This window comes from Molossus molossus, unplaced genomic scaffold, assembly GCF_014108415.1.
Source record: "Molossus molossus isolate mMolMol1 unplaced genomic scaffold, mMolMol1.p scaffold_m16_p_8, whole genome shotgun sequence".
NCBI lineage: Eukaryota > Metazoa > Chordata > Mammalia > Chiroptera > Molossidae > Molossus > Molossus molossus.
This window is the reverse complement of record NW_023425402.1, coordinates 17,460,538-17,483,849: the sequence shown is the minus strand read 5'-3', so window position 1 is coordinate 17,483,849 and position 23,312 is coordinate 17,460,538. Positions and strand designations below refer to the sequence as shown.

The window sequence follows — 23,312 nt, the reverse complement described above, 5'->3', positions numbered from 1 at the left end:
CGTTCACCTCTTTGCCTGGCCTATGCGACAGCAAATCATTTCATAGATGACTAAATAGGATTTTCGTGATTCTAGAGATTTTTTTTTTTTGCATTTAAAGAATGTAGTTTCCTCAGGAGGAGCTCTTCTGAAATGTGACAGTTGCATATGGGGGTCAGGAGGAGCTGATGAGTGCAAATCAGTGGTGACAAATTGCAAGCATTTGACATTTGTCTCCTGCTGGTAATTCTGTGGACAGAAGGTACTAGCAGGAAGACAACAGCCTGTGTGGAGAGCATCAGGGCAAGACGTCCAGGATGAATGACAGGTCTGAGCCCCCGGGAGAAGCCATCTGGATAATGGTCAAAGGTAAAATCAGGCAAAGACAACACAGCCTGACGACCTCTGCTCTGGTACCTGGAAAGCCCCCCCCCCCCTACCAGAAAATACAGGCCCCAGCCCCTTCGGCCCAGCCTTCTCACACTCTCCTTCTCGTGGTGGGGCCTCGACTCCCCCTAGGCTTTTTCTTGTTTGTGTTTTGATTCGAGGAAGGAAGAGATCGCTCCATCTCCCTTTTCTTGGCCTCCCAGTCTTGGTCCCACTGGTCCAGCGGCAGCCCCTGCTGCCTGGCAGTGCGGCGGTGGTCCCGGCACGCGGGCTCGGCCCTGGGGGGGAGACAGGGCTCTCAGGGGCATGCAGGGAGCTGGGCCTCTCTTCCCACCCTCGGCACAGAGCCTGGGTGCCCCAGGGGTCCACGCCAAAGGAAGGAGGCCCCGTTCAAGCATTTCCAAGCGTACACTTAGGGAGGGCTCCGACATTAAAGAAACCCTTGGAGGTGGAGAAAAACCATACGCCGGGAGTGGATGTTAGCAGACTCAAAGCCAGCACCCAGCGTGAAGAAGGCACCAATTCTGGGTTGTTGTTTTTTTTGGTACGTGCCCCTAGTGGGAACCGAACCCAGGACTCTCTGGTCCGCAGGCCGATACTCCAACCACTGAGGCAAACCAGCCAGGGCAAAAGCACCAATTCTTAACAGTGCTCACCTTTAGACAACAACCAGCACATTATTACGAGCTGTTTCTCTTTTCTTTTGTTTTAGGGAGAGAGGGAGGAAGAGAGAGAGAGAAACATCAATGTGAGAGAGACACATCGAGTGGCCGCCACCCACACAACCCCAACCGGGGCCGGGGACAAACTGCAACCGAGGTACGTGCCCTTAGCAGGAACCGAACCGAGGACTCTCTTGTCCACTGGCTAACGCTCTAACCACTGAGCCAAACTGGCCAGGGCTGAGGCTGTTTTTCTTAATCTACTGGAAATTTTATTTTCTTTCTAGTTATGAGAGCCACGTTTGTTCACTGTAGAAAGTTTAAAAGTACAGAAACATAAGGAAGAAAATAAAAATGATTCATAATTACATATGCAGCATATGTATAGATGAATTCATGTAGAGAATCGTTACAGACAATAGGTAGATAGATGATAGATGAATAGATTTCCATGGGTTCATGGACAATGAGCAGTGTATATATGTACCAGTTTGTATATGGGGCAAAGATGAGTGTGAGACTTGCTTAAAGACTGGTAAAAATCACCCTAGCCAGTTTTGCTCAGCAGTTAGAGCATCAGCCCGCAGACCAGAGAGTCCCAGGTTCCGTTCCTGCTAAAGGCACGTACCTCGGTTGCAGTTGGTCCCCGGCCCCGGTTGGGGTCGTGTGGGTGGCAGCCAGTCGATGTGTCTCTCTTGCATTGATGTTTCTCTCTCTCTCTTCCTCCCTCTCTTCTTCCCGTTCTATCTGAAGATGAATGCAATCCTCGGGTGAGGATTAAAAAAAAAAAAAAAGGTAAAAGCCACTTCACAGAGATAAAATCTTAGCCAACATGAGGATCAATGGAAGGAATTTGAGATGAAGAATGATGGTCCAGGCAGGGCAAACAGTATTTTAAGTGCAAAACATCACACAAAGCACAGCTCATTCAGAGGATAGCAAGTCTGTGTGCCCTTAGCCCTGTTCTCCCCAAGAGCTGGACGTGACCTCTCAATAATCAGACCACATACCTTGTGTCCTTGTCAACAGTCAGTGTCCCCGCCCCTGCCCTGTGCTTAGGACCCTGGTCCTGTGTTGCTGTTTGTTATTTAGGTAAACATGTTATCTCCCCTGCAGACAAAGAAATTCTTGATGTCCCAGTACTCTATCTGATTTATCTTCCAATCCCTTTTAGAATCTAGTTCCATGCCTTACACATAGCAGGACTCCCAAGTATGTGTTGAATGAGAGATGTACTACTTAGTGAGGCTGGAGCAAAAGTTGAATTGTCCTGCTAGGATCCCTGGAATTTTCAGAAAATTGTCAGATACTGTCTAGACTTCTTTCAAAACTCTCTTACAGCCTGGCTGGTGTGGCTCAGTGGCCTGAGAGGTCTGGGTTTGATTCCCGGTCAGGGCACATGCCCGGGTTGTGGGCTCAGTCCCCAACAGGGGGCGTGCAGAAGGCAGCTGATCAATGTTTCTCTATCACATGGGTGTTTCTATCTCTCTCACCCTTCCTCTCTCTCTAAAAAATCAATAAAAGCATATTTTTAAAAAACCCCAAAAACAAAAAACTCTCTTACATCTGTCCTCTTCAGCATCCTTGCCCAGGAGCTCACCTTGCAACATAAATTTTTAAGAAATTCCTTAAGTGATCTCCTTGCCTACAGTGCATGTGCCTGCAGTCCTATCCGCACAGCACCGCGGCCCCTTCCACTGCAGGAGTGACTGTGATCAGTCCCCTAACGAGCTCACCCTCATACGCTTGCCCAGCTCACTACGGTCGCCAACCCACCCCCTCAACCCCATTCTCCACTTCTCTCCAGAGCGATGCTCTGCTTTGCCAGGCCACTCCACTCTTCCTCCTCACCTCCATGTACGCACAGCCTACGCATAACCTTGGCATCTTTCCTCCCAATCAAGAAACTTTCTCTCTACTTCCTGGGCCAGGTCGTAGACATCTTTCAAGGTCCCGATGAATTTCCCCTTGACCAGGATTCCTTCTCTCTAAACCCATGACTGTCAGAGGGAAGTTCCTGGAGAGGATAAGTAGAGATGACTTCCACATGATGCGTTTTTTTGTCTGCTCAGCATAGTCTGCCTGGTTTTCCTGGTAACAGCACTCCCGACTATTTGGAGGAACCACTCCTCCCCCACTCCAGTTATTCCCGGTGCCTTTCATGCTCAGCCACCCCGCTGGTCACTGGGGGGAGCTGAGATTACTCAGGGAAAGTCTGGAGGAAAGACAAGGACAGGACCCCGAGGAAAGTCAGCATCTGCAAAGCATGCAGAAATGGGAGCGTAGACAAAATGACGAGCGGCCGTGGTCAGAGAGGTAGGTAGAAGGAGAATTAGAAGAGAGTATAGCATCAGATAAAGCAAGAGAGGAGGGGTTCAAGACTATCAGATATCAAGTTAAGTGGAGGTGAAATGTGACTTGGGAAGAGGCCATTGATTTATCAACAAGACTCCCTGGTAACTTGGATGGGAGCTGATTCAGCACAATGGCCTGTCTCACACCGTGTCCCATTTTCAAACTTGGTGGCTCACCCCTCTTATCTGAGATCACTTTTGTTTAATCTAAAACAATAATTATAATAATTATATGTTATGGTATTAAAATTATAATAATATGTAATTATAGAAATGATAATTTTGTATAATTTAAAAATAATAGATTTTGCATAATTTAACACACTACAGTTTTCACACCAAATTAGTCATTTCCGTGAAAAATTAATAAAACAACTCAAACAACAGTTGCCTGGATTTCTTCATTTGGTTTTCAGCGACCTGAGATCACTGAGTTGGCAAAGGCCTTGATCGCAGGCTCCCGTTTCTCTCCCTTTCTGTGGCTGGGAAGAGGTGGAACTTACTTCTCCAGGAACGCCACGCAGGCTTTCTGCCCGTAGATCTGCGCGATCCTCTTCGGGGTGTCTCCGAAGAAGTCAGGGGCGTCGATGGCGGCGTGCAATGCATGGAGAGTTTGGAGCACCTTCAGGTGGCCCGACTCAGCTGCAAAATGAGCTGGGGTCCAGCCCACGTCAGTTACCAGGCAGGGTCTGGCTCCGTATCGTATGAGGAGCTTCAGCACCTCCAAATGCCCTTAAATGCACCAAGAAGGAAAAGGGGGAATCAAATCTAGGAATATACCCTAAGAAGCCTGAAACACCAATCGCAAAGAATATATGTACCCCCATCTTTATAGCAGCACTATTTATAATACCTAAGATCTGGAAACAGCCCAAGTGTCCATCAGCAGACGAATGGATAAAAAAGCTGTGGTACATATACACAATGGAGTATTATGCAGCGGTAAGAAAGAAAGATCTCTTATCCTTTGAGACGACATGGAGGGACCTCGAAAGTATTATACTAAGCAAAACAAGCCAAGCAAAGAAAGACAAGTATCATATGATCTCACTTATTTGTGGAATATAATGAACATAACAGTTTGAAGAACAGGGTAGTCCCAGAGACGTGGAAGTAGGGTACAGACTGACAATCCCCAGAAAAGGGGGTGGGCAGGGAGAGATAAACCACAGAACTTATATGCATGTATGCATGAAGAATGGACATGGACAACAAAGCTGGGGACAGGGCGGGGAGGGAGGGGAAGGAGGGTGTCAATGAGGGAAAAAGGAGAAACATCTGTAACAAAAATAAATTTAAAAAAGAAAATTAAAATAGAAAAGAAAGGAAAAAAAAAGTGAGAAAGTGAAGATTAAGATGTCTCTTCTGGCCTGAGACCAGGGCTAGTCTGGAGAGCACAAAGGAGGGCCTTTGAGGCCCCTCCCATGTCCTAGTATCTTTCCCTCCCTTTCCCTCTTCCCAGGAGGGACGCAGTGCCCCACCCTTGCCCCCAGGAACCAAGCGCTCACCCAGGGGCTGAGGCCCTCTGAGTATTCCCGCAGCTCCTTCCCAGACACTCCCCTCCCAAGTCCCTGCACCTGCCTATGCCCGCTGGCAAGACTCGCTGCTTTTGGCTGTCTAAAGGCTGATTTCAAAAACAAATATTTTGCTACAACATGGATGGACCTTGAGGGCATTATGCTAAGTCAGACAGAGAAGGATAGATATCATATGATCTCACATGTGGAATCTAAAAAACAAAACCTGCGCTCATGGGTACAGAGAATAGATTATACGGGCGGTTCTAGAGGTGGGGGTGGGGGTGAAGTGGGTGAAGGTGGTCAAAGGGTACAAAGTGCCCGTTATAAAATAAAAGGTCATGCTAAGAGAATAGGCCTTACAAGTTATGACAAGAGAAAAGTTCTTGTAACTGTGGATGGCGATGGATGTTAACTAGACTCTTTGTGGTGATCATTTCACAATAGATACAAAAATGAAACCATTATGTTGTACACCTGTAACTGATATGATATTGCAAGTTGATTATACCTCAACTAGAGACTTCCGGTCAAGACGGCGGCGTAGGTAACCGCGGTATCTGTCCTCCCACAACCACATCAAAGTTACAACTAAACTACAGAACAACCATCATTCAAAACCACCTGAAATCAAGCTGAATAAAAGTCCTACAACTACGGAATTAAAGCAGCAGCCACATCCAGACTGGTAGGAGGGGCACAGGCGGACAGGCTGGTCCCACACCCACGTGTGGCAGATAAAAATCAGGACGACACCCTGAGGACTGGGGGGGGGGGGGTCCTCGTCCCACACCAGATGCCCTGCTCAGGGTTCCAGTGCCAGGCAGAGAAGTCCCCATCACTTCTGGCTGGAAAAACCAGCGGGAACTGAGGCTCAGGGAGGCTGAAGCGGCTGGAGCCCCAGGCAGCTCCCTAAAGGGCCCGCGCACAGACTTATCGGACTCTCTCCCTCTAAGCTCGGAGGGGAGGCAGCTCGAGGGGCACCAGAGACATACAGGGAAGAACTGAGCTGTTTGGCACTGGAGCGAGGGCTGGAGAGGGGGCTTCTTCGGGGACAAACGTGCTGTAAGAGGCCTTTGTTCCTTTGGTGAGCCCTTCCGGGGGGCGGCAGACAGAAGCCATATCTGGGACTCCAGCAACCTGGCTCACACTGGTAGCCCCACCCTGGTGACTCCCTGAGGCCCCGCCCCGCCCCACCCAACTTTCAGGCCCACCCAAGCTGTTGCCACTTGCTTAACCATAGGATTGGCCTGTCTTGGATCCTGCTTCAGGTTTTTCCTAAATTCTTTCAAACCAGCACCATCTGGTCTCAGACAGCCCCATACCGCTCATTAAGTAATACACAGAAACAAACACAGGGAGGCAGCCAAAATGAGGAGACAAAGAAACAGGTTCCAAATGAAAGAACAGAACAAAACCCCAAGAAAAGAGCTAAGCAAAATGGAGATAAGCAACCTAACAGATGCTGAGTTCAAAATACTGCTTATAAGGATGCTCAATGAACTTAGTGAGGGCCTCAGTGAACTTAGTGAGGGCCTCAAGAGCATAAAAAAGGACCAGTCAGAAATGAAGGATGCACAGTCAGAAATGAAGGAGGCATTAACTGAAATAAAGAATAATTTACACAGATTCAATAGTAGAGAAGGTAAAGCCAAGGAGCAAACCATCGATTTGGAATATAAGGAAGCAAAAAATGCCCAATAAGAACAGCAAAAAGAAAAAAGAATCCCCAAAAATGATGGTGTAAGGAGCCTCTGGGACAACTTTAAGCATAACAACATTCGCATCTTGGGGGTGCCAGAAGGAGAAGAGAGAGAACAAGAAATTGAAAACCTGTTTGAAACAATAATGGCAGAAAACTTTCCTAACTTGGTGAAGGAAACAGACATACAAGTCCAGGAAGCACACAGAGTCCCAAACAAGATGAACCCCAAGAGGCCCACACCAAGACACATCATCATCAAAATGCAAAAGGTTCAAGACAAAGAGAGAATCTTAAAAGCATCAAGAGAAGGGCAGCTAGTTACCTACAAGGGAGTTCCCATAAGGCTGTCATCTGATTTCTCAAAAGAAACTTTGCAGGCCAGAAGGGAGTGGCAAGAAATATTCAGAGTGATGAAAAGCTAGAACTTACAACCAAGATTACTCTATCCTGCAAAGCTGACATTTAAAATTGATGGCCATATAAAGAGTTTCCCAGACAAGAAAAAGTTAAAGGAGTTCATCACCACCAAATCATTATTATATGAAATGATGAAGGGTCTTTTTGAAGAAAAAGGTAAAATATATGAACAAACAAAATGGCAGTGAATACATATCTATCAACAATGGAATCCACAAACAAAATGAAGAGGTAGAGCAGAAACATTCTCATAGATACAGAGAACATTTTGTTGGTTGCCAGATGGGAGGGGGTTGGGGGAATGGGTGAAAAAGGTGAAGGGATTAAGAAGAACAAATTCATTGCTAGACTGACAAACCTCAAAGGGAAAGGGGTTGGGGGGTGGGAAGAAATAAACCAAAGAAGTTATATGCATAACCAATGGACACAGACAATAGCGTGGGAAAAGGCGGGAGGGGGGTGGGAGTGGGGACGAGGGGTCAATGGGGGAAAAATGAGGAACATCTGTAATACATTCTACATTCAACAATAAAGATTTAAAATTAAAAAATATATATATATATATATATTTGAGCCCTAGCCGGTTTGGCTTAGCAGTTAGTGTGTCGGCCTGCGGTCCAGAGAGAACGGGGTTCGGTTTCCGCTAAGGGCGCGTACCTCGGTTGCAGTTTGTCCCCGCCCCTGGTTGGGTTGTGCGGGTGGCAGCCACTCGATGTGCCCCTTTCACATCGATGTTTCTCTCTCTCTCTCCCTCCCACTTTATCTGAACAAAAAATGGAAAAATGTCCTTAGGTGAGGATAAAGAAAAAAAAATATTTGAAGTCCCACTTACATTATAGCTAGCAAAGAGATTAATTGCACAGGCTTTCCAGCCAGATAGATGGGGGTTCATAGTTAATGATAAACAGCATTTACTAACGATGGCACCCTGGACAAGCGGCAGATATCTAAGGGTCCGTTTTCTCATTTATAAACTAAGAATATCACTGCTTGGGTTGCAGCCAAAGTCTCCAACTCCCCCCTCCCTTGATATATACCAAGGTCTCCAGCTTCTTCCTCCCTTGATATATGAAAATAATTCTGAGAAACAAGATGTTCCAGATCACTACCCCAGATATCCAGGTTGAACCACCCTGGGAGTGGAGATCCCCTTGGTCTCCTTGCGGTTATACCTACGCAAGTAGCAAATCACATTGTCCTCTCCCTCTCAGGGCTGCCAGCCCCTCACCCATACACCCCCTGTATAACCCTGCCTGTTAGAGTCTGGCGCTGACCCCGCCTTAGGAGTCAGCTGCGCAGGTAACTCCCCAGTAAAGTTCTCTTGCCCGAACCCAGGTGTGTTCCTCCTTCGGCCAACCTTTCAGTCACCACCTACCTCACTGAGTTCTTGTGAAGTGCAAGTGCAATCGCAGATCTAAAGCACATAGTACAGTCCCCAGCATTAGCAAATGTTTGCTACAAGGTGTGCTAGCACTGAAATTTCTGCAGAACCCTCCCAACCGATTTCTCTGCGGCTGGTTTTGCTTCCTGCCAACCCATTCTCCAGACAGGAACCAAGACCGTTTCTTAGCAAGCAAGGCGGACTGCCGGCCCTGGCTGGTGGTGTGTCGACGTGTCTCTCTCGCAATGATGTTTCTCTCTCTCTCTTTATCCCTCTCTCCCTCCCACTCTATGTGAAGATAAATACAAAAATGTCCTCCCTGAGGACAAATAAAAAAATAAAAAATAAAAAAAGGAAAGCAAGGTGGATTATATAACACTTTCTTTCACAACATTCTTTAATGGTGTTCTGTTGCCAAAGGCCTTGGCAAGCCCACTGGCAGAATTTCTGCCACCGCACTCCTCCAGGCCTGTAACTGAGCCGTGGTAGGCACAGAGGATACAGCAATGACCAGGACAGAGTCCTGTCCTATTGCAGGAAGAACGCTTCCATCCGGTTCGATGTCAGGAGGGCAGGGGACGAGTAGTATTGATGGGCACGGCACCCCATCACCTCACGGAATCCTCGCCACGAGACAGCATTACTGTCTCCATTCTGGAGATGAAGAAACTGAGGCCTCGAGACATTGCCTAACTTGTTAAGGTGCTCCCACTACTAAGTGGGGGTGCTGGGACTGAAAGGATCCATCTGGCACCGATGTCTCTTTCTCTCTCTCTCTCTCTCTCTCTCTCTCTCTAAAAATAAAACAAAGCATATCCTCCGGTGAGGATTAAAAAAGAAAAAGAAATATCCTCTCTGCTCCCCTGTGGGAGACATTTTGCATGGCATCCATCTTGTTAAAATCTGCTCTGCCATCACCTTCCCCAAGGCAGGATATCTCTGCTTTATCTCTGCATTTTGAACCATTTACTCAGCCTTTTGTTCCACCCGTGCTTGGGGTGGTTACTCAATAACTATCGCTTGATAACAAATGATCTTGTTTTTCCTGCCCTATATATTGTGTAAATTTTCCCAGAATAAACGAGACTTGATCAGAGCCCTGCCTTGTCTCCATTTCTCGTGTCTCTTGTCCCTCCTCATCCTCACTCCCCCTCTAGAGTCCTCGTTGCTCGACCTGCGGGACGGGTCAAGTGGCGCCCAACGTGGGGCTCCAGCACGGGGGATCCAGTGAAGGACGCCGTTCGAGTGGCCGGCAGAAAGGAAAGCAAAGAAAAAGAAAAGAAAAGAAAAGAGGGAACGACGTGGGGACCTGCTGCGTCTGCACCCCTCGGGTAAGTGAACGGCGATCATGGGGCAAGAAATGAGTAAGCATGAGTTATTTGTGGAACAGTTAGGTCATGCATTAAAGGCACGAGGAGTAAAGGTGAAAGTAAAACATTTATGTAAATATTTTGATTATATCAAAGATCTCTGCCCTTGGTTTCCTATTGAGGGAACTATTGATCCAAAGAGATGGAAAAGGGTAGGAGATGCCTTACAAGATTTTTATAATACCTTTGGGCCGGAGAAGGTCCCTGTCACAGCATTTTCATATTGGAACCTCATAAATGAGCTATTGTCTCAAAGGCAATCTGATCCTGTGGTAGCAAATGTCATAGAAAAAGGACAAACTATATTACAGGAGACAAAATTAACCCCAGAGCCACCTAAAGACAGTAAGGAACAGGAAGATTTAATTTCACTGGAAAGTGAGGAAGAAGAGGAGGATGCAGTAGCAGAAGTAAGGGTAAAAATTAAATGCAAAACCCCAAAAAAGAAAAAGGCAAAGGAATTGGTGGCCGGAACTAAACCTAAAATTTATCCATCCCTTACTGAATTAGAGGTTGAACAGCACATCTCCAGTGAGGAGGAGAGTGACGACGAAAATAAGAGTAAAGATGACACACCCAAGGCCGACCCTCGAGAGGTTGGCTGGGATGATTTAGCTGATCAGGCTGCCAGATATCATAATAAAAATTACTGGCCACCCCCATATACAGCTGCCTTGCCCTCAGCTCCTGCTGCTTTCCCTATCATTGATCCTCAGAAACAGTTGAGAGATAAAATAGAGTACTTAAAAGAACAAATAAAATTAGAAAAGGAACACCAAGATTTAATTGGACAAATAGAAAGGCTAAAAACTGGGAAGCCTGCTCCACCTTTGAACAATCCTAACAGGCCAGCCAAAGGGAATAATAAACAAAAGCCACTTAAAACTCCCCCTGCGCCTCTTTTACCACTCTTGAATGAGGAGCCTGAAGCATATCCCGTAACAGAAACAACAGACGCGCAAGGCCAGGCTTGGAGGCATCATACTGGATTTGACCTTAAAGTTATTAAAGAATTAAAAACTGCTGTGGCTCAATATGGTGCTACCGCTCCTTATACTATGGATATTCTTGAGTCCGTAACTGATCAGTGGCTTACACCCAGTGACTGGCAGACTTTGGCTCGAGCTACTTTGTCAGGTGGAGACTACCTATTATGGAGGTCTGAATATGTCGAGGTCTGTCACGACATGGCCCGACGGAATGCACAGGCTAATAATGGATGGAACTTTGATATGCTCATAGGAGAGGGCAATTATGCCCTGAGTGATAATCAAATGCGGTATGACCCCGGATTATTTTCTCAAATACAATCTGCAGGCACTAGAGCCTGGAGAAAGCTCCCTACAAAAGGAGACATGAGTGCTTCGCTTACTAACATTAAACAGGGCCCAGACGAGCCTTTTGCTGATTTTGTCCATAGATTAATTACAGCCGCTGGTAGGATTTTCGGCAGTGTAGATGCCGGAGCTGATTTTGTTAAACAATTAGCCTTTGAAAATGCTAACGCTGCCTGTCAGGCTGCCATTAGACCTTATAAAAAGAAGACAGATTTAAGTGGCTATATTCGCCTATGCTCTGACATAGGCTCAGCTTATCAGCAAGGCTTGGCCATGGCGGCTGCCATGCAAGGTTTTACAGTTAAGCAGTTTCTGGCACAGCAACAAGGGAAAGGGAAATGTTTTAATTGTGGGGAAATAGGACATTTCGCTCGAAACTGCAAAGGAAAAAGGGATTCTACACCCAGTACCAAACCAGCCCCTGGGTTATGTCCTCGCTGTAAAAGGGGATATCACTGGGCTAATGAATGTAAATCAAAGAAAGATATACAAGGGAATCCATTGCCTCCGCTTCAGGGAAACGGGAAGCGGGGCCAGCCCCAGGCCCCAAAACCCAAACAAATCTATGGGGCAATGAGTTTTGTTCCTCCAAACAACAACAACAATCCATTTCAGACCTCTGCCGAGCCACAACAGGGAGTGCAGGATTGGACCTCTGTTCCTCCGCCTACTCAGTATTAACCCCTGAAATGGGAGTTCAGGCATTATCAACAGGAATTTATGGACCTCTGCCTGAAAACACTTTTGGGCTCATTCTAGGTCGTAGCAGTGTTATATTGCAAGGGCTACAAGTGTTTCCAGGAGTAATTGATAATGATTATACTGGAGAGATTAAGGTTATGGTTGCCTCTCCTCGAAACATCAATACCATTAATTCTGGCCAGCGCTTTGCTCAACTCCTGCTTTTACCTATGTTGCCCACTACTAACAAGGTTGTTGGAGGACAAAGAGGATCTGGAGGGTTTGGATCGTCCAATGTTTATTGGGCTGAGACCATCACTCCTCAAAAACCTATAATGACCCTATGGTTAGATGGAAAGGAATTTTCTGGGCTCATTGATACAGGTGCGGATGTAACTATAATTAAGAAAGAATGTTGGCCGTCCTCCTGGCCATTAGAAGAAACTCTTACTCACTTAAAAGGTATTGGACAAAGCACCAAACCAGAGAGAAGTTCCAAACTCCTAACTTGGAAGAATTCAGAAGGCCATCAGGGAACCGTCCAGCCATTTGTCATAGCAGGCCTTCCTATTAATCTTTGGGGTCGTGATCTATTATCTCAAATGGGAATGATCATGGGAAGTCCAAACACTGTTATTACGGCTCAAATGTTAAATCAAGGACATGTACCAGGAAGGGGTCTGGGTAAAGTCAGCCAAGGCATAATCGAACCTTTAATCCCTACAGGAAACACTCAGAGAACAGGATTAGGGTATTTCTCCTAGGGGCTGCTGATTCTCCTGTAACTCATGCAGACAAAATAAGTTGGTTATCCGATAGTCCTGTGCGGGTTGATCAGTGGCCTCTGAGTGCTGAAAAATTGCAGGCTGCACATCAATTGGTACAGGAGCAGTTGGCAGCTGGACATATAACAGAAAGTAATTCCCCATGGAATACTCCTATATTTGTCATCAAGAAAAAATCAGGAAAATGGAGGTTGATACAAGACTTAAGGGCTGTTAACAAGACTATGGTTCTGATGGGAGCGCTACAACCAGGCCTCCCTTCCCCAGCAGCCATCCCTTTGGGATATTATAAGATAATAATAGACTTAAAGGATTGTTTTTTCACTATACCTTTAAGTCTCAAAAGGTATAGTGATCAAAAAAGATTTGCATTTAGTTTACCATCTATTAATTTCAAAGAACCTATGAAAAGATATCAATGGAAAGTTCTCCCCCAAGGCATGGCTAATAGCCCTACCCTATGCCAGTCATTTGTTGCTACTGCCCTTCAACAAGTCAGGAATGATTGGGCACAGATGTATATTATTCATTACATGGATGATATCCTCATTGCAGGTGAACAGGAATCTCAGGTTCAGCGATGTTTTGCGGAAATGCAAAAGGCCTTACAATTCTATGGCTTAATTGTCGCCCCTGAAAAAGTGCAAGTAACTGACCCATATACATATTTAGGATTTCAGCTACAAGGAACTCGTATTTCATCCCAAAAAATAGAATTACGATTAGACAAATTACATACACTCAATGATTTCCAAAAGTTACTCGGGGATATTAATTGGCTAGTTCCCTATTTGAAACTTAGTAAATACGAATTGAGACCTCTGTATGACATCTTACAGGGAGATACTGACCCTAACTCCCCTAGACAACTTACCCCAGATGCACGGCAGTCATTGAAAATAGTAGAACAGGCCATACAAAATCAGGGTACCACATTTATAGATTATAGACAGCCATTAAAGTTTATAATCTGTGCTACTAAACAATCTCCTACAGCCGTATTTTGGCAGACATCTCCGCTGCTATGGCTTCATTTACCTGCATCCCCAAAAAGGGTCTTGGAACCCTATTATGTAGCTATCTCACAACTAATAATGATGGGAAGAAATCAAGGAAAATGTTATTTTGGAAAGGAACCCAATGAAATAATTTTACCCTATACCCATCAACAGATTGATTGACTAATGCAAAATACTGAAGCATGGCCCATTTCTTTAGCCTCATACTGTGGGCAACTTGATAATCACTACCCGCCTAATAAGCTTTTAGATTTTGCTAACCGACATGAATTTATCTTCCCTGTCAAAACATCTCATAAGCCTCTAACTAATGCTTTATTAGTGTTTACCGACGGGTCCTCTAATGGGACTGCAGCCTATGTTGTTGGTGACTCGGTAACTCAATTCCATACACAGTGCTCATCTGCTCAACTTATAGAATTACAAGCCGTAATTGCAGTTTTTGCCACATTTCCTGATCAAGCTTTAAATATATATACAGACAGTGCCTATATTGCACAATCAGTTCCACTACTGGAAACAGTAGGACACATTAAAACTGTCTCTACTGCTAGTGACTTATTTAGACAATTGCAGACCTTAATTCACCAAAGACAACAACCATTTTTTATAGGACATTTAAGGGCCCATACTGGTCTCCCTGGCCCATTATCAGAAGGCAATGCAAAAGCTGATGCAGCCACACAAGACTTGTTCCTTGCCATAACACAACAAAAAGGAATTTCTGCAGCTCAGCAGACTCATCAGCTACATCATCTAAATGCCAGAACTTTAAGAATTTTACACAAAATAACTAAAGAACAGGCTAGACAAATAGTTAAAAGTTGCTCTCAGTGTTTACAGAATACCTCTGTGCCCCACCTAGGGGTCAACCCTAGAGGATTAGTACCTAATGCTTTGTGGCAAATGGATGTAACACATTTCCCTGAGTTTGGCAATTTAAAGTATATACATGTCTCCATAGATACATTTAGTGGTTATATTTTTGCCTCTCTACAAACAGGAGAAGCTACAAAACATGTTATTGCACACATGTTAAGTGCCCTTTCTTCTATGGGAAAGCCAGATTCCCTAAAAACAGATAATGGGCCTGGATACACTAGTTCCCGGTTTGCAGATTTTTGTACAAAATTGCACATTAAACATATTACAGGCATCCCTTATAATCCACAGGGACAAGGTATAGTAGAAAGAGCTAATCAAACCATAAAATGCACAATCAATAAAATAAAAAAGGGGGAATGGTACCCTACTAAAGGGACACCCAGAAATTTACTATCTCATACACTATTTATTTTAAATTTTTTAACTTTGGATGCTCAAGGACTTTCCGCAGCACAAAGATTTTGGCAATCCTCCACACAAAAACAATATGCCTCTGTACTGTGGAAAGACCCACTAGATAATTCCTGGCATGGTCCTGACCCTGTTCTAATATGGGGACGAGGGTCGGTTTGTATATATAATAAACAGGCCCAATCTGCACGGTGGTTACCTGAACGCCTTGTTAGGCAAATTAACACATCATAACCCCAGGCCCAGGGTTCTACTGCACCCTGAGGATGGTGTTTTCTCTTTTTAGGGTCAACAATGTTTCTCCTGCTGCTTATCCTGATCACGTGGGCAAGGATTGGAGCCGAGTGGGAAGACAACTTTATCGTTTAATAGAAACCAACATCCAGAAGCTGTATGAACAGGCGAAATGGCTGCACCAGTATAATCAGAAGAAGACAGAAGCTTCCTCCGCCCTTTCTTCCATGTTTAATGGCATATTACCCTATGTCCTCCCTCTCTTAGGCCCTCTCCTAGGCTTGCTCCTTTTACTATCCTTTGGGCCCCTTACTTGGCCTTTCACTGATTGTGTCACTAGGACCCTTCCTCTTCAATAAGGTGATGGCTTTCATCAAGGAGCAGATAGATGCTATTAAGATGCAGTCTATACAGGTCCACCACTATCATAGACTTGAAATGGCCGACAGAGAAGCTCACTCTAGCTGTGAGTCAATAAGCTCAACAACCTCATCACCTTGGTGCGCTGGGCTGGTTAGCCAGAGACCGGCAACTGGAACTCACACGCGTCGCCAACCACCGCCTCAGACAGGAACAAGGCCTTATGCTGCCTTGCTTTCCAATGACGGGTAAGGACAGGTTGGCACCGTGTGCAAGTTTCCTGACCTAAGACAGGCACAGTCCCCTCAAGGTATTATTTCGGCCTTAAAATTAAAGAAAAGGGGGACCTGTGGGAGACATTTTGCATGGCATCCATCTTGTTAAAATCTGCTCTGCCATCACCTTCCCCAAGGCAGGATATCTCTGCCTTCTGCATTTCTTTATCTCTACATTCCATTAAGTAAAATCTGCTCTGCCATCTCCTGCCCCAAGGCAGGATATCTCTGCTTTATCTCTGCATTTTGAGCCATTTACTCAGTCTTTTGTTCCACCCGTGCTTGGGGTGGTTACTCAATAACTATCGCTTGATAACAAATGATCTTGTTTTTCCTGCCCTATATATTGTGTAAATTTTCCCAGAATAAACGAGACTTGATCAGAGCCCTGTCTTGTCTCCATTTCTCGTGTCTCTTGTCCCTCCTCATCCTCACTCCCCCTCTAGAGTCCTCATTGCTCGACCTGCGGGACGGATCACTCCCCCACACGGACTGCTGACTGCTACCTTCATGAATGATGGACTCGAGGGCATGGCGTCTACCTCGCCCCTGCCCGCTCACCTTTGATTGCAGCCCAGTGAAGTGGGGATCGGTCATTCCAGTCCACATCCTTGTAGTTTGGGTCGCAGAGACCTTTCTTCAAAATCTTCTTCACTGCACGGAAGTCCCCGACGGCCACAGCTTGATGGAGCTTCGTCATGTCTGACATTTTGGTCAACTCCATGACAAAAGGGAGCAGCTGTGGGCAAGCAGGACACAGGACATTCTCTACAACCCATTGTTCCTAGTGAAGGGAGGTTCTTTATCCTAAATTCGCAGCCAGGGTGGCCTCAAGGGTGTGCTCTGCGGAGTGTATGTTTAGATCTCAGAGCGTGCCCGTCACCGGTCCGCATCTGCCAGTGGCTCCACTCTGCCTACAGGGCTTCAGGCTAAAGCCATGGGCAGGCATTTGTTGTTATCTGGCCTCAAACCACGTTCCAGGGCTAGAAGTGTGGTTCTGAGCTGATTGTGTAATTCTGAGCCTCATCTGTAGAAGGGGTATAATTTGTCAGGGTTGTCGTGAGGATACAGTGACAGTCCTATAAAAAGTTTATATTGGATACAGAACATGAACTCCCTAGAAATTAAATACTCTTGCTGCATCAATTCAGGAGATAGACAAAATATAAACATACCAATAAAAGGGCTAAAATGATTTACAGCATTGAGACATACACCCACCGTCCTCTAACTATCGTCTATAGGACTGCCTGAGAGTCTCTCAGGAGATCCATGAGGTCAAAACTACTTTCATTATAATATTAAGAGATCATTGGCCTGGACACAGCATGAAAACCGCCCTGATGGGTTTCAGGCCCAGGTGCAGAGCCGGCGCCCGAGCGCAGAAAGGCAGCGGCGGGCAGCGCCCGGACGCGCGGGCAGGGGGCGCCCTCCGCCACCGCACACGCGCAGGGGGAGGCAAAAGCTAGTGTCAGTAAAGAGACGAAAGCGGTAAGGATTATTCGTTTTCATCAAATTTTTACCCTTGCTCACATGCTTTAGTGAAAGGAATCTTAAAATAATGAACTAGATCAACGTTGGGAATGTCTGCGTTACTCCGCGGACCCGTATTTTCTGCAAGACAAGTGCATGATGGCAAAGTCAGGCCGGGGCGAGGAGATCCGTTCAAAACAGGCCAATGGATCCTAGTGGCATGAATTTTAGAGAATGAAAAGCACACAGATCATTTCGGATCCCAACTAACCTTTAAAGTACCATCACTTGTCCAGTTTGGGTGAAGTACCAAAGAAAAATATTTACAATATCTGAAAAAGATATAAAATACTCCTCTTTTCCGACTTCATCAATGCGTGAAACCAGATTTTCTCTACCTACTTCAACCAGGACAACAGCCGAATACAGAAGCAGCTGTGAGAACACAGCTGTCTTCTACGAAGCCACATAGTAACGAGATTTGCCAACAAAGAAAAACAGTGCCCTGTTCCCACATTTTTCATTTTAGAAAAAGAATTACTTTTCATAAAAATACGTGTATTATTATCCATTAGGCTTACGATTTTGGTAAGTAAATTAATGTACTTTTTTTTTCTTAGTTTTCTCAGTTTTAATGTACAACAGGGTAATTATTAATAGCTATAGCCCACATTTAAAAAACCTCCCTCTGGGATTCTCAGTAATTTTTAAGAGTGTAAAGAAGTTCTGAGACCGAAAAGTTTGAGGATCACTGATATAACCAACAAGGGGCTGAGATACAGAAGAATAAAAAAAATGAGGAGAGAGCTCCTTGGGAAGAGGTCGTTAGCAACGTCCCTCTATCTCAACACTGAAGTGAGATCTCAGAAAGTTAGTCAGTCGCACAAATGGTGACCCAGCAGCGGCAGCACCCGGGATACTCTAGAGATGTTAATGATTGGGCCCCAAGTCAGACTTGCTGGATCAGAAAGTGGGGTGGGAGGAGCAATCTGTGTTCTGGTCAGCCTGACGTATGAGGACTGTCCCAGAGGGGAGAGAAGAGGAGGAAGTAACGTAATTCACACGCAATGCCCGATGGTGGTGATTTTCTGGCCACAGAAGGAGAGGACCTTTCGCCAAGACTAGGAAGTAACAGGCACTTCTCTCTGGAAGCGACCTAAGCCGGTCCCGAAGGGTAAGAGTCATCTTGGGCGCTAACGTGTGGAGGATCCCAGCTCAGGCACGTGCTGCAAAGGACAAGCAGCTGCACCTTTAACGTGTGGACCAAGCGTCCATGAACTTCTCTTGAAAAGGCTGGATAAGACATTGTTTAGGCTTTGTAGGCCAAGAGGCAAAACCAAGATGCTTATGTAACAACAAAAAACCCCTACTGCCCTGTTACCAGGGAGGAAGGGTTGGTGGCAGCAGGTGAGCATGCTTTGTGACCACTAGCCTTCAGCCAGAGACAGTCTCAGGGTGAAGGTCAACCTGCCCACGTGGGAGGGGCCTGGCCAGGGCGGTGGTCCCTTTCACTCTGCCCCAGTGGCAACCAGATCCCAGTATGCTCTCTCTCCTCTCCAGGAGCCCGACTGTCACAAATTGACAGCTGGTGGGAGGCAAGGTGACTGGACTATGATTCCACTGCTCAGTGCCCTGTAGTTGACAATAGCAGAGTCCCCAAAGTGCAGGTGGAGACCAGCAGGGCCCTGGGCAGTGGCTAGGCACAGAAGTGGGCTCCGGAGGCAAGTGTTGGGAGCAGAGGAGGACAGGGGCACAGAGAGCGACCTCAGCTGGCTCTCTGAGGCTCACAGCGCTGGCCCAGTGAGCCCCACCTCCACAGGTGGTGACCATGCACCTGCAACATCAGGGAGGGGGCCAGGTTTGGCCTGTGGATTACAGTCACCAACCTCTGGTGCACATAAAGCATCTGGGGTCTTGTTAAAATGCAGATTCGGGTTCCGTAAGACTGCGATGGGGCCTGAGATCCTGCATTTGTAACAAGTCCCCAGAGCGACTGCTATTCACAGAGCACACTTGGAGTAGAATATCGCTCGAGCTACAAGGCAGCAGAGAGACCCGAAGTAAGGAAAAGGCGGTCTGGCTGAATCTCTAGCGGGTGTAAATAACAGATGCGCAGCCTCAGCCCTGAGTGCTTCAGCATCTCTGAGTGTGTAGAACAAGGACGGGCTTTTTGCATGAAGTGCGTGCTCAGTACACATGTTAGGTAACGGAGCACAGGATTTTATCTTTTTGGCTTGTTTGGTTTAGTACAAAACCCTTATACTGGAGCATTCAATCAATGATGAGATAAAATGGTAAACAGAGGGACTAGATAGTTTCTACCCTGCAGGTATCACAGAAAGCCAAACCATTCCCACCCCCTTCCCCCAGCCCCCAGGGCTACTGACTTTTTTTTCTTTTTCTTTATTGATATATTAGAGAGACAGAGGAAGGGAGAGGGAGAGAGAGATGGAAGCATCGATGAGAGAGAACATCGACTGGCCACCTCCTGCATGCCCCACACTGGGGATCAGGCCCACAACCTGGGCATGTGCCCTGACTAGGAATCGAACCAGGGACCTTTTAGTGCATGGGTCAACGCTCAACCACTGAGCCACACCGGCTGGGTGCCAAACCATTTTTATTTTATTTATTTATTTTTTTATCTTCACCTGAGGACATTTTTGCATTTATCTTCAGATAGAGCAGGAGGGAGAGAGGGAGTAAGAGAGAGAGAGAAACATTGATGTGAGAGAGACACATCGAGTGGCTGCCACCCGCATGACCCAACCAGGGCCGGGGACAAACTGCAACCGAGGTATGTGCCCTTAGCAGGAACCGAACCCGGGACTCTCTGGTCCACAGGCTGACGCTCTAACCGCTGAGCCAAACCGGCCAGGGCCGCCAAACCATTTTTAGAGTCAGCGTGTGGAAGCCTCTTTGCTTGCCATTCATGGGAACCTTTAAGCAGGTTTACACCGCAAGGAAGCCCATTTGTTCCACATTTGAGTTCATACCAAGGAAATTCCACCACTTCCCATGTTGCAATTTAAGGAGACGTTCTCAGTGAGAAGGTAGCTAAATTTATTTGCAGAAAAATTGATGAACTGATCCTAAAAACTCATATGGAAGTGAAAGGGACTCAGAAGGGCCAAAGCAATCTTGAAAAAGAAGGGAAAAAGCAGGATTCACACTTCTTGATTTCTAAATTACTACAAAGATACAGCAATCACAATGGTGGGACGAAGTGTGCTGTGTGGCTTAAAGACAGACATACAGAGCAATGGAATAGACGTGAGAGTCCTGAAATAAACCTGTATGTTTATGGTCAATTGATTTTCAACAAAGGTGCCAGGGAAGTTCAATGGGGAATAATTAGTCTCTAAATGGTACTGACTCAACTGGATATCCATATACAAAAGATGCTGGTCCTCTGCCTCATGCCTATTACACAGTTTAATTTAAAATGCATCACAGACCTAAATGTATGTCCTAAAACAACCTGTTAGGAGGAGCCTGGCCAGTGTGGCTCAGTAGTTGAGCATCAACCCAAGAGGTCGCTGATTCGATTCCCGGTCAGGGCACATGCCCAGTGAGGGGCATGCAGGAGGCAGCCAACTGATGTTCTCTCTCATCAATGTTTCTATCCTTTATCCCTCTCCCTTCCTCTCTCTAAAATCAATAAAGAAAAATAAAATAAAATAAACCTGTTAGGAGGAAACAGGAAGGGAACTCTTCCTAACATTGGGCTAGGCAATGGCTCATAGGTGAGTCAACAAAAACACAAGCAACAACAGAAAAAAAAAAAAAAAATTGTATTTCATTAAAATTAAGAACTTTTGTTCTGTAAACAATACCTTTGAGAGAGTATAAAGCAACCACGGAATGGGAGACACTATTTGTAAATCATATATGTGATAAGAAGTTTATATCCAAAATATATAAAGAAGTTACAATTTAACAATAAAAAATAAATAAGTCAATAAAAAATGGCCAAAGAATATAAACAAAAGTTTCTCCAAAACAAATATGCACAGAGCCAATAAGCACATGAGAAGGTTCTCAACATTATTAATCACTAGGGAAATGCAAATTAAAACCGCAATGAAATACCACTCCACACCCACTAGAATAACTATAATTAAAAATGACAAATAATAACAAGTGTTCATAAGGATGTAGAGAAATTGGAACCCTCATATGCTGTGGTAGGAGTATGAAATGGTGCAGCGACTTTGGAAAGCAGTTTGGTAGTTCTTCAAAAGGTTAAACATAGAATTATTATATATGACCAGTAACTCCAATCCTAGATATATACCTAACAAAAGGAGGAGGAGGAGGAGGAGGAGGAGGAGGAGGAGGAGGAGGAGGAGGAGGAGGAGAAGGAGAAGGAGAAGGAGAAGGAGAAGGAGAAGGAGAAGCCGCCGCCCTGGCCAGTTTGGCTCAGCACATAGAGCTTCGGCCCGCAGACCAATACCTCGGTTGCGGTTCATCTCCAGATCTGGTTGGGTCGTGCGGGATGCAACCAGTAAATGTGTCTCTCTCCATTGATGATTCTCTCTCTCCCTCTCCCTCCCTTCCTCCCACTCTATCTGATAATAAATGGAAAAATATCCTCGGGTGAAGATTAAAAACAAACAAAAAACCAAAAAGAAAACATATGTCCACATAAAAGCTTATACATAAATATTTACAGCAGCATCATTCATAAGAGCCCTAAAGTGCTAACAATCCAAATGTCCATGAATGGATGAGTGTATAAATAAAGTGCAGGATATTCATACAGTGGAATATTATTTGACAATAAAAAAAACAAGAATAAGGTGCCGATACATGCGACAACATAAATGAAACTTGAAAACATGCTAAATGCCCTGGCCGATGTGGCTCAGTTGGTTGGCTGTCATCTGTGCACCAAAAGGTTGCTGGTTCGATTCCTGACCAGGGCACATGCCCAGGTTGCAGGCTCCATCCCCAGTGGGGAGCGTGCAGGAGGCAGCCAATGACGTTCTGTTCTCACACTGATGTTTCTCTTTCTCTCTCCCTCTCCCTCTAAAAATCAATAAAAATATTAAAAGAGAGAGAGAGAGAAGAAAACATGCTAAGTGAAAGAAGCCAGTCACAAAAGACCACATACTGTATGATTCCACTTATGTGAAATGTCCAGAGTAGGCAAATCCTTAAAGACAGAATGTTGATCATTGGTTGCCTAGGGCGGGAATGAGGTGGGGTGGGAAGTGACTGCTAAGAAGGACAGATTTCTCTTTGTGGTGATAAAATATACTAAAGTTAAATAATGGAGGGTAATGCTTTTACAACTTTGAGCCCTGGCCAGTATGACTCAGCGGTTGGAGCATTGGCCTGCAGTCCAGAGAGACACGGGTTTGGTTCCCGCTAAGGGCACGTACCTCGGTTGCAGTTTGTCCCCGGCCCTGGTTGGGTCGTGCTAGTGGCAACCACTCGATGTGTCCCTTTCACGTCAATGTTTTTTTCTCTCTCTCTCTCCTTCCCACTCTATCTGAACAAAAAATGGGAAAATGCCCTCGGGTAAGGATAAAAAAAAAGAAAAAGAATACAACTTTGAATACATGAAAAACTACTGAATTGTATATTTTAAGTAGGTAAGTTGTACGGTATGTAAATTATATTTTAATAAGGCTATTTGAAAAAGAAACGATACTTTCTTTAAGAAACACAAATATTTATTTGTAGAAAACACAAACCATTCACCAGCCTACCTCTGACTACTGAAATTCAGTACCTTTTCCTTTACATGAATCCCTGTGTATTTGAGTGTACTTGCATTTCCATCTTCCTGGTACAGAGTTTCAATGTAAAAAAGTAGCCAGTACATATAAGCTCTCATAGATATGAATGATCTACAAAAACTGCAGGAAACAGCTGACGACAAAGCTAATATAAAAATACTTACGATCTTGTTTGAAACTGAGGAGCTCAGTGCAGGCAGAGGCTTAGCTGCCAAAGTCTTGTTGTTTCACACCCTGGAAACTGACCCCTCCTTCCTCCTTGCAGCCTGTCAATCACCCTCCGCTTCACTAGGTGGGGACTGCCTAGCCCAATGGGGACTGGCCCTTGCTTCC

The 23,312-nt window shown here is 45.4% G+C and overlaps 1 protein-coding gene across 1 annotated transcript; it reads right to left on the bottom strand.

Moving 5' to 3' along the window:
* Positions 1-457: 457 nt before the first annotated feature.
* Positions 458-23,180, bottom strand: ANKRD66 (ankyrin repeat domain 66). Its single transcript, XM_036248698.1, has 4 exons — positions 23,144-23,180; positions 16,321-16,498; positions 3,886-4,114; positions 458-644 (listed from the first exon to the last, which is right to left on the bottom strand). Exons 2-4 carry the CDS (start codon positions 16,481-16,483, stop codon positions 458-460), a joined length of 579 nt encoding a protein of 192 aa, XP_036104591.1. The 5' UTR covers positions 16,484-16,498; positions 23,144-23,180.
* Between the last annotated feature and the right edge of the window lie 132 nt (positions 23,181-23,312).